The sequence below is a fragment of the Anneissia japonica genome, unplaced genomic scaffold (assembly GCF_011630105.1).
Source record: "Anneissia japonica isolate Jap-2015-1 unplaced genomic scaffold, ASM1163010v1 scaffold376_len1572418_cov194, whole genome shotgun sequence".
In the NCBI taxonomy this organism is placed as follows: Eukaryota; Metazoa; Echinodermata; class Crinoidea; order Comatulida; family Comatulidae; genus Anneissia; species Anneissia japonica.
Window position 1 is genome coordinate 1,404,258 of NW_022741166.1, and position 11,701 is coordinate 1,415,958.

The 11,701-nt window shown below is 35.5% G+C and overlaps 1 protein-coding gene across 1 annotated transcript in view; it reads left to right on the plus strand.

Annotated features, from left to right (window-relative positions):
* The window catches only part of LOC117118664 (sodium- and chloride-dependent neutral and basic amino acid transporter B(0+)-like), a gene marked incomplete in the record, with an annotated part of 13,695 nt that extends 4,837 nt beyond the window's left edge, over nucleotides 1-8,858 (plus strand). Inside the window, 9 exon segments of the mRNA XM_033263334.1 lie at nucleotides 40-388; nucleotides 1,008-1,140; nucleotides 1,478-1,612; nucleotides 2,127-2,230; nucleotides 2,362-2,486; nucleotides 3,394-3,506; nucleotides 3,710-4,060; nucleotides 6,080-6,247; nucleotides 6,987-8,858. Coding sequence (XP_033119225.1) covers nucleotides 40-388; nucleotides 1,008-1,140; nucleotides 1,478-1,612; nucleotides 2,127-2,230; nucleotides 2,362-2,486; nucleotides 3,394-3,506; nucleotides 3,710-4,060; nucleotides 6,080-6,247; nucleotides 6,987-7,127 — 1,619 coding nt within the window.
* Nucleotides 8,859-11,701: the final 2,843 nt, after the last annotated feature.

Genomic DNA, 11,701 nt, shown 5'->3' on the forward strand with positions numbered 1-11,701 from the left:
ATATACTACACTACACTACATTGATTTCATTCACTACAGGTATTGGGTTTGGGATGGTGATCGCGTCAGCATTCGTCGGGATCTACTATAACGTTATCATTACTTACGCCATATACTACATGTTCGCGTCGTTCACAAAAGATCTGCCATGGGAGCGTTGTAGCCACGACTTCAATACGGAAAATTGCACTCTGAAATATGCCGAGTGCTTGGCTCAGGAAGGCAAAATCATGTTGACGACAACATGTCAAAATATCACTGATCTGGGTAAAACAGATGAAGAACTCCTAAATCTGAATATCTTTAAAGAAAATGATATGTGGAACACATCGCAGTATGTTGACTCTTATGCAGAATACAGAAAAAGGCCAACCGAAGAATATTGGAAGTAAGTAATAGATGGGGACCCCTAAGAAAGAAGCTAATAATTTCGTTGGAAAACATGGATTTAATGCTTCACAAAAGCATTTTTACAGTCTAAATAACTGTATGCTATTTGCCCTAGAGACTTGGACCTCTCGCCCGAGATACGTTGGACCTCTGATGGGGACCTTCTTGGCCCCTCGTCGAGTAATTTCTGGCACCGTCACTGGGGTGGTGTAAGGAAGGTTCACACGGTTGCTTAGCTCAGAAACCTGCCTTGAATTACCTTGTATACATTAGATATCTCTTAAGTTGAACGTGCTGAGTCAAATCCAAAATGCCATTGAAATATTGTTGGACTTCATAAAATTCGACTAACAGATTGTTAATTAGTGGAAAACACAATAATTTGGCATGTAAAATAAGATCGAAATAGAAATTATTCGACTTAGGCACAGTCGACTTAGGCAAGTTTAACTGATTCGAATCTGCTCTCGCTATCATGGCGAGAGTGTCATATCGCTAGAGTACTGGACCCCAGACCTAACCTAGATACTTCTATATCTATATACATTTGCTAATAAATATTCAAATAATTATTAAAATAAATAAATTGTTGATTGATCGATCGTTTCCACACCTAGACGTGGTGTATTGCAGGAATCTGAATCAATGAACGAGACTGGAGGAATAGTTTGGGAACTTGCTCTGTGTCTTCTTCTGGCCTGGATTCTTGTCTTTTTATGTCTTGCCAAAGGCGTCAAATCCTCTGGAAAGGTACGAAAAATGACAGTTTTAAAACCAATAGCTATTTCAGTGCCAACAATTGGGATTATTAATGTTGCTACAATAATATGCATTTTCTTAAGGCATAATGATAGGTATATGTCTGCTGCAAATAGAAGGACCATATTATTCTTGAGAGAGATAATCTAACCACTATTGTGATTATAAAGTGATTCACGTCCTTAACTAAAGATAAACAACAAAAGAATGTAGTTATCTTTAATGATAAACAAGATTTTTTTTGTAATGTATGCATCTGTAAATATGTTTGAATTTCTCACTGTAATAGCATGATGGTTTTAACAATTTGCTATTAATCATTGTGTAGGTTGTGTATTTCACTGCTACGTTTCCGTATGCTGTATTGCTCGCCTTACTCATTCGTGGGGTAACGCTGGACGGGGCTCAGGACGGTATCGACTTCTTTATCAAACCTGTTTGGGATGATATTACTACACCGCAGGTTAGTACATGTTCTAATCTAACACGTGATGCTCGTCCACCACAATTTTGCATATGTTGTGGATCTCACCAGATATGTGACCGCGTCATTTATTTGCACCATACTGACAGCTAAAAAAATTGGAAGCACATTAATAACTACCATTCTCAATGACTACACATGGTTACATGTGTCATCTTTATTCCATTTAGAACTCTTTTTATTACATACAAAAATCTACATGGCTTTGCGCCTCATCGACTTTTCTTAATCTCGGATCAAAATCCATATCCACAAATTGAAACTTCATACATAAGGCAAACGATCACTTTTATGTGCAGCTCCTGTTTGCAACCCAGGCTTTTAACATCAAGACCTAAACACCATTTATTTGGCGAATACCTCATTGACATCTACTTGTGTTGTGGGGTTACCGAAATCCCATTTTAAATTTGGAACGGACTTAAGTTTCCTGGATGGGTGGAATAAAAACACTATAGGAGTACTGATATAAAACTTTTGTTTCACCCATTAGGTGTGGCTTGATGCCGCTACTCAGATCTTCTTTTCTCTCAGTGCTGCTTGGGGTGGACTGGTTACCCTCTCATCGTATAATCGCTTCCACAACAACGGTTACTTGTAAGTTTGAATAGCACATTGAAATACCAAATAAGTAAAGTAATAAACAAAGAGTATTGCTTGCATTTAAGTGATATTAAGGATAATGATTACATTATCATTTATACAATTTGTTAATTCTGCATTCTCAGTGACTCTGTCTTTGTATCACTTGCAAACTGTGCAACAAGCATCTTTGCTGGATTTGCCATCTTTTCCGTATTGGGGCACGTGGCCCTTGAGCAGAACAAGCCAGTTCCAGAAGTAGTAGATTCTGGTGAGCTGTAATATATTTATATATAAATGACAGTTTCACTAGTTTAAGTCATAATTCTGATAAGCCCGTAGTCACCCAAATATTAGGCACTTTATGCAACAGGACGGGAAGACGGGTCGACTGTGGTTCTGTGCTCATCATAGTGTAAAGACCACAGTAAACAATTAGGCGCTTAAACCGAATTGTCGTTGTCGACGGCTCCCTGTCCTCTTGCGTAAAGTGCATACTGTTCTTTTAGTTAGAGCTTACACATTAGTATTTTGTGCATAATTGAGCATACTAAATCTCCATTTTGGTTTTAATCTGCAAAAGCCAGTGGGGGGGGGGGGCTATTAAATTGATGACGTAATTGCTAAAAGTTGATATAACATAATATGATAATTATTAAACCCATGAGACAATCAATTTTGGTACACAAGTGATCCAAGATACACATTTTGACGCAAAAATGTCTTTGCCTGACGACAAGATTGTGGTATTTATGATAAAATATCAAGTTTCTAAAAAAAATTTTTTTTTTAAATCTTTTTAAGACCACTGTAAACAATTAGGCGCTTAAACCGAATTGTCGTTGTCGACGGCTCCCTGTCCTCTTGCGTAAAGTGCATACTGTTCTTTTAGTTAGAGCTTACACATTAGTATTTTGTGCATAATTGAGCATACTAAATCTCCATTTTGGTTTTAATCTGCAAAAGCCAGTGGGGCTATTAAATTGATGACGTAATTGCTAAAAGTTGATATAACATAATATGATAATTATTAAACCCATGAGACAATCAATTTTGGTACACAAGTGATCCAAGATACACATTTTGACGCAAAAATGTCTTTGCCTGACGACAAGATTGTGGTATTTATGATAAAATATCAAGTTTCTAAAAAAAATTTTTTTTTTAAATCTTTTTAGGATTTGGATTGGCGTTTATCGCGTATCCAGAAGGTCTATCGCTGCTTCCAGGGTCTACGTTTTGGGCTATCATATTTTTCCTAATGTTGATCACCCTTGGTCTGGACAGTCAGGTAAAGTGAATCACGTGGTCCAATGTTTCTTTTTTGCATGTTAATTACTAGCCTACTTATAAATTATTAAAAAACGGTTTTGATCTATGTCTTACCGGTATTTGAATTGATAATGCATTCTGATAATTTTAATGAACAATCTGTTTCATTTGAATGTTAGGCTTACATCTCTGAAACAAGATACCTTAATTTCGTTTTCATAGTTTGTGATCATTGAGACGGTGGTAACTGCTATATGTGATGGATTCCCCAGCTACTTGAGGAAACGAAAGACACTCGTGACGCTCGTTGTGTGTATATTAGGCTACGTACTTGGTTTGGTGTGCGTAACCAGGTCGGGCGCTTACTGGGTTTCTCTCGTTGATTCTTACGCCCCAAGTATCGGTCTGATCATGTTTGGGCTTCTGGAGCTCGTGGCTATCACATGGGTGTATGGAATCAAGCGATTTACAAATGACATCAGGTCGATGCTTGGCGACTCACTCTTGTACAAAGCCCCATTCTTCCTCTGGTGGCAATTGAACTGGACTGTTATCACTCCATCGTTGCTTCTCGTAAGTATCTAGGTTTTCAATGGCAAAATGACAGGTCAAACAACAATTCATTGAATTACATCATATAGGCCTATATAGCATTACTGTGCAACAAAAATCTTTACAATTAGGATATCATAAGTTAGATCATCAAATAAGCCTTGGCATAACATAGGCTGATTACTGTATTTTGAAAAATTATTAGAAAAATTTAACATGAAGTTAGATTTAAAATAGAACTGCAAAAATTCTTCTGAGTTTTCATAAATTACCGGTAGGTCATATCTTTGAATATGAATAAAAAAGTATACGTTTACGAAGTTTGATGCTAGGATGATGATTAAATGTACTATTCAAATCAGTGCTCTTCCCTGCACAACATATTTTTACTATTGGTTTTTAATTGTATGGAAGAAAAATGCAATAGGCCTATTATTTTTAAACTTTAAAAATTTATTTACTGAATCCTAAACTTCAAATGCCAAACTAATTATGTTAATTGCTGTATGCCTAATAATTTAACAACCCACACAATGCTTATACTGTACCACATTTGAACAGAAATGACACTGAATACAGTACTTACCCTGCATAAGGTTAATAATTTTATTTGAAACTTTGCATTCATTAATTCATATGTTAAAATTCACAATACTGTGCAACACATCTTTGCCTTTATATGCACTACTGCAGTGGATATGTGCGCTTTATATTATTTTTATCATTATTGTTATTATTGTTATTAGGCCTATTATTATTATTATTATTATTATTATTATTATTATTATTATTATTATTATTATTATTATTATTATTATTATTATTATTATTATTATTACAATTAGGCATCCAGTAACCTTTTCCTATAGATAGCCTAATAATTATTATATAATTAATACTTGCGGTACACCACGTAGATAGTTCTGAAAAGAACTGTTGTTGTTGGTTGAGAATATCTCGACGTTTCGGTTGACTTGCTTCAACCGTCTTCAGGAGAATAATATCTGCAGAGTGAAATACTTATATGTTTGAGTGATGAGACTTGCTGCTGATTGGTTGAAAACTAAACAAAGGCTGAGCCTACTAGTGAAAAGCTATACAAAAGCTAAAATTCACGGTCTGAATAGAAGGGCGGGGCGTGGCTAGAAAGCCAAGACAGTGGCATTTTTCTAGCTGGGGGAAGGAAAGCCAAAAACAATGGCATAGTTTCCAGTGTAGAGGGAAAGATTTGGCGGGAAAATTATTAATAATTATTATATTTTAATTCTTCAAAAAACGTGGTTTTAGGTTTAGAACAGACCTCATAAACTCAAAATTCTATAATTTTTAAAATAACAACGATGACATAACTTATAAAATGTCAAGGCGTTCTGAATTTTTTACAATGAAGTAGTACAGTACAGTTAAAAATGCTGCATCTAAAAAACACAATTCACTTAATAGACTTCATTGTCAAAAGAATCCTAGTAAATTATGGAAAGCTAGCTGTTGATGATTGTAAAAGAAAGGCGTTAAATGCCAGTGATAATCATGATTCAATTTTCATCGATGAACTTACAAACCACTATGAATCCAAATTTGACGTTAACAAATGTAGAAGTGAAGTGACAAGATCAAAGAAGCATCGACATTGTATCTAACAAATGGAAAATGCTATCTGATAACTTTACGACCTTTCCAACAGAGATTTATAGTAAAAGTATATCAAAATTTGAATTTGAATTTGAATAACTTATGACAACTGCAACACAAATCCTTATCGAGCATCGTAATTATCATTATCATCACCATAACGATATCATCATCATCATTATTATTACTGTGTATTATCATGACCATCATTCTCATTTCATTACACATCTTTTCACGTTATGATGATGTGAAAACTAAATATAGGAGAGCCCGGGTTGGCAGCATTACCTTTGCTTTTATTCTTTGTTTCTTGTAATTGTGATGTTTGTGTTTTTGTATGAAATTTAACACGAAATAAACCTGAAATGAATTTGAATTGAATTGACGATGATCCGATTTATATTTCAGTTTGTGTTGCTTTACAATTGGATGAACTGGAGCGAGCCAACATACAATGACGAGTTATACCCACTTTGGGGACGTGTCATTGGCTGGGTAATCATTGGACTCACACTCATTTTTATTCCTTTGGTTATGATTTACGAATTTTTGAGGGCAAGTGGAAGCGTGGCTGACGTAAGTAAAATATTAAAATCCACACGCATCTATAGGCCTACTATAGTCATGCGTGTACAAACACACTTCCATGCAGCAACCTTATGTAGCTATATGATTATTTGCATAAACTTTCAGTAATACATTGATATTAGGTAGATTTCGATTTGCGACCATAGTAATTTGGTAATATAATAATATAAGAGACGATGAGAGATGAGTTAATCCGTTCCAGGGTCACGTCTACTGTACTAGATACTTGATGCGATAATCCATTTTCATCTAAAAACAATTTTTATTATCCATGTTTAATCTCTTCTGGTATTGATTGCTAAATTCAAATAGTTTGACAAGTCCATCAAAGACTGGGACGCACTACCTCAAAGTATTAAATGTAAACCGTCAATATATTCATTTAAGTTTACTGTAGAAATACACCTTGCCAATGAAACAATCATTAAGTAATTGATTGTTAGCAGTTGTTTTAGTTCATATACTGTCCATGTTTTTTGCAATGAAATATTTTTTGTATCGCTTTATGTTATCAAATATGTTTTGTTCTGGGACCCCATTCGAAATAAGTTTATTTTAAAAGACTTTCATGGGCTATCATGGCATCTGTCGTTTTTAATGTTTTAACTGTTTCTACCACATTTTGTATATATATTGTAATTGTTTTTTTATGCGATGCCGAATAAATTTGAATTGAATTGATTTGTACGTAGATCTAATATTCTTGCACTTATTTTTTTTTCTTTAGCGTTGGAGGGCAATGAGCAGGCCCAGAGCTGATTGGGGACCACAGATGGAGGCAAACCGAGCACAGGCCTGGCAGATGCATGAATACTACAACACTACGATGGGAGGCAAACGAGAGGCTCCCGATACCTCTCGCTACTAAAACCACATGTCATTTTAGACTACCCATTATTTTTGCAGTTTATTAAAACGTACAATTTATAATGTAACTAGGCTGGTATACTTGCATTGTATTCAGTTTGATTGCATTCCGTTTGATAAAAATGGTTGGTTTCCGGTCAGGTTACTCAGTGTTATCAATCTGCAGTCTATGATTACGACTTTCATTACTTAAGAATGGGCTATTTCCTCAAATAGCCTTCAATTATTTAATGATTTCCCACCTATACTTAATGACCGAAATTTGAGAGGATATCAGTCTGTTTTTTTTTTCTTTTTAGCAATTGGTCAATCTTTACCTCATATTATTATTCTATTATTAGTGGAACTCTAAATTATATTAGAAATTAGAAAATACACCTAAATAGTGAAACTCTAAATTATATTAGAAATTAGAAAGTACAGTCAAATCCTTTACAAACTGAGAGACAGAAACAGGCGAAAAATGTTCCTCAACCACAGTTGACTAAAACTGAAGTTTACTACTAAGGTTTGAATGTTACAATTAAAGTTAATTAATAGATAGGCACCATGTAAGATAGGCCCACATGTTATGTGTAGTCAATTGAGTGTAAATCGACTAGAAGGTACCGACTTAACACCGCCTGAAATTCATGACTGACTGACTGACTGACTATAGAGGTGGCGCCCCACCACAGGAGAGCTCCCCACCTCCACCTTGTCGGGAAGAAAAACTACAATTCGTCGGGGAGAAAAATACATTGTACTAGACATATTTTCTACATATTAGTGGGTTCCAAAATGGATTAAATAATATTTAAAACCCCTAAATTGTCATATTTTTTTTGGACGCTTTGCACTCATAAAACACTTTCAAGAGATTTTGAGCGACCCCCCGACCTCACCCAATTGTTTTCGTCGGGTCATCGGACCCCCTCCCCCGTCGGGAAAATTATGGCGCCACCACTGACTGACTGATGGACAGACAGAAAAAGGCAAATTAGTTTGAGTTTGTATTGCATATCTTCGAACATGAACAAAGAAGCCTGCTTGTATTGAATTGGGCTGATGTTAGGACCATTATGTTTGATTTAATCAACGTGTTCTTTCTTGATGTTATATGCAACGCATTTTTACTACATAGTGGCTATTCTTATTTTATAATTTAAAAAAATGGACAGAAATTGCAATGTTATTACAATTCTAATTCTGACAGCAAAAAACTCAACACTAAGTCGCTGAGCACACATAGGTACGGAAGCACCTAAGTGCCATTTTGCAGTATTGAATGCTGTCGGTCTAATTAACAAACAACCGTTTACAAAGCTTAGCGGCATTTGAGCAAATCGTACATATTACGAAATAAACCATTTTTTATTAACCCTTTTATTTAAAACTTCAAGTTGTTTATATATTTTCAACATTTTTTCACTTGTAAATAATGTTTAGTATGTAATTAACACTTGTTTCTGCGCATAGACCCTCGTATTACGGTATAAATGCATAACTTTTAACCCTTGTATCGTTTTCGTTATAGTATTTGTTAAAAGCATGCAGTCCTTTACACTATAATCATAAATTAATATGACAGAAGTTGTTTATATATTTTTTAACATTTTTAAACTCATGTTGTTCATATATTTTAAACATTTTCTCACTTGTAAGTAAATCATGTTTAGTATATAATTAATAAATTCACGGTTTGGTGTGGAATACAATTATTTCTGCGCATACCCTCGTATTACGCTATAAATGCATAACCTTTAACTTTGGTACCTTTTTCGTTATAGTATTTGTTAAATTCATGCAGTCCTTTACACTACCGTATACCGTACTCGCGCGAATAAGCGCCCTGGCGCTTAAAACGTTTTTTTTTTTGGTTTTTTTTTTGCACTTTCTGAGGGGCGCTTATTTAAATGGGGCGCTTATGAAAACAGATCGGAAATTGAGGGGGCGCTTATGGAAATAGATGAAAATCGAGGGGTTCTTATGGCAACTTATTAAATTAAAAAGGTACTTTTTGAATGAAAAAAGATTATATAAGGACATTACGAATGGGGGTGCGGCGGAAAAGATAATCGTTCAGAGAACATGGCAAGAATGACAAGAATGCTGTGAATATTTACATAACAGAATAGCAGATGCAATTAATGGTTGTGGGTAGTGGTTAGCTTGTTGGCCATTGGCCGATTGAGATTAGCAGGATGGCAGGATCATTGCATGTTTTCTTGAAAACTCGGATGAGAATGTGCTGAAGGTGCAAATTGTCGGAAAAAGAAAATGAGGAATAGGACTAGGGCTAGACAAATATGTAAGAGGAAAGTTGGAAATATACTGTCTGTCCAGGGTTCGGAGCTCTCATCTGTCCAAGAGAAATATCCTCATTTTGATATTGACCTAAGAAGAATGTGATTCCACTCTACAGCTCAAATCATGCCAACAACCACAGTCCCATGATTATTGACTTGCTAAAAAGAAAATCTTATGATATTATTCGAAGGGGGCGCTTATTCGCGCGAGAATGGTAATCATAAATTAATTACAGCAGCCAATGAATGAACAAAACAAACAATGCAAATCGTTGGAAACGTTTAAAGTTTAATTATAGACAACCGTTTTGGCAGTGCTTTTAATTTTGCTTGTTAAAAAATAAATTACAAAACGAGTGGTTTTTAGTTATTAAAATATTCGTCGTGTTTTTAACCGATCGACCTAATTCAACCGATGTGGTTGATATAATCTGACACCGGGATTTTAGAAATTGCATACCAATATTAAAGCTACTGCAACGCAGGCCAACAGGAATCGATCCAATGTGCTAAATGTATGATCAAAACTGTGATAATTAATAAAAGCACAATTCCATTTTAATTCATCATACCATTGCGGAAAGAAACATCATACGCTCTCTTTGTTCACGGAAGGGTATAACGAAAGGGAGTGTACTCAATTTAGCAGTACACAGATGAATTGATCTTGAAGTAGGCCTAACACCTAAATTAGTAGTAGGCTTCTGTCTGTGATGACAATAACAATAACTCATTGTTTTCATAGGCAAACGATGCCAAAAATATTTCCACTTTTTGGCGAAAAATATATAATGTCTGGAGAATTTTGTATGATCGGAAATGCAAAAAACAGAAGGAGGGAATGAGAAGGATGGGAAAGAGAATGTTTATCCAGTACCCGACCGAGGTACATTTTCTCGCAATTCACATTGGCGGATCTGGGGGAGGGGGATCATGGGTCCTGACCCCTCCCTTGGGCAACAAAAAAAGGGGAAAAAGAAAAGAATTCTAGACCTACCTTTTCAGGACCCGTGAGCTGATTTTTTTTGTTGCTATCAGAATTTAGAATTTTGAAGAACATTAAAACACACTTCAAATGTCGGGAAAGCTCAATTCCCGCCATCTAGGAATTAAAATTTCCCGGGGGAGAACCCCCGGACCACCCTTTCTTTTTGGAATTTATCGATTCATGGAAAAAAGAATACGCATGCAACTACTCATTTGTTTATATATGTATACACACATAGAATAAAAAATGAGAAAAATTTACCTGACCTTTTTAAAGAGGGGAAAACCTTGAATTTTGAAGAACTTTAAAAGTCATTAAAAGACATTTCAGAAGTCAGGTAAGCTCATCTCCCGCCATCTAGAAATCGAAATTTTTCCGGGGAACCCGGACCCTTTATCTTTGGAGTTCATTGAATCATTTTCAAGGGGGGGGGGGGTGGAGAACCTTGAATTTTGAAGAATTTAAAAGTCATTAAAAGACACCATAGAAGTCGGGAAAGCTCATTTCCCGCCACCTAGGAATCAAAATTTTAACGGGGAAGAACCACAGGACCTTCCCCCGCACCCACCTTTCTTTTTGGGATTTATCGATTCATGGAAAAACTACGTATGCAACTTACTCAATCTTTTTTTTTATGTATGTATACACACATAAGGCCTACTTACTGTAAGAAAAAAATTATCCGACCGTTTTCAAGAGTGGAAAACCTTGAATTTTGAAGAACTTAATTACTTTTAAGTTCTTCAAAATTCAAGGTGTAACACTCTTGAAAATTATTATAATGAATCAATGAACCCAGGGAAAGGGATGTTCGAGTTCTTCCCGGGAAAATGTTGATTTCTAAATGGTGGACAATGAGATTTCCCGACTTCTGAAGTATTTTTTAATGACTTTAATTTAAAAGACACCTCAGAAGTCGGAAAGCTCATTTCCCGCCTTCTAGGAATCAAAATTTTCCTGGGGAAGAACCCCCGGACCCCCCCTTTTTTTTGGGATTCATCGATTCATGGAAAATTCGTATGCAACTATTCATTTTTTTTAAATTGTTATGTATGTATACACACATAAGCCCTATTTATTGTAATAACAATGGGAAAAAAATTACCTGACCGTTTTCAAGATGGGAAAACCTTGAACTTGAAGAACATAAAAGTAATTAAAAGACACCCCAGAAGTTGGGAAAGCTCATTTCCCGCCATCTAGAAATCGAAATTGTGCCTGGGGAGGATGTTGACCACCACCACCTAGATTTGATTCCAGATCTGCATGATTCATATTCCCATTCAGTGGCGTAACAGG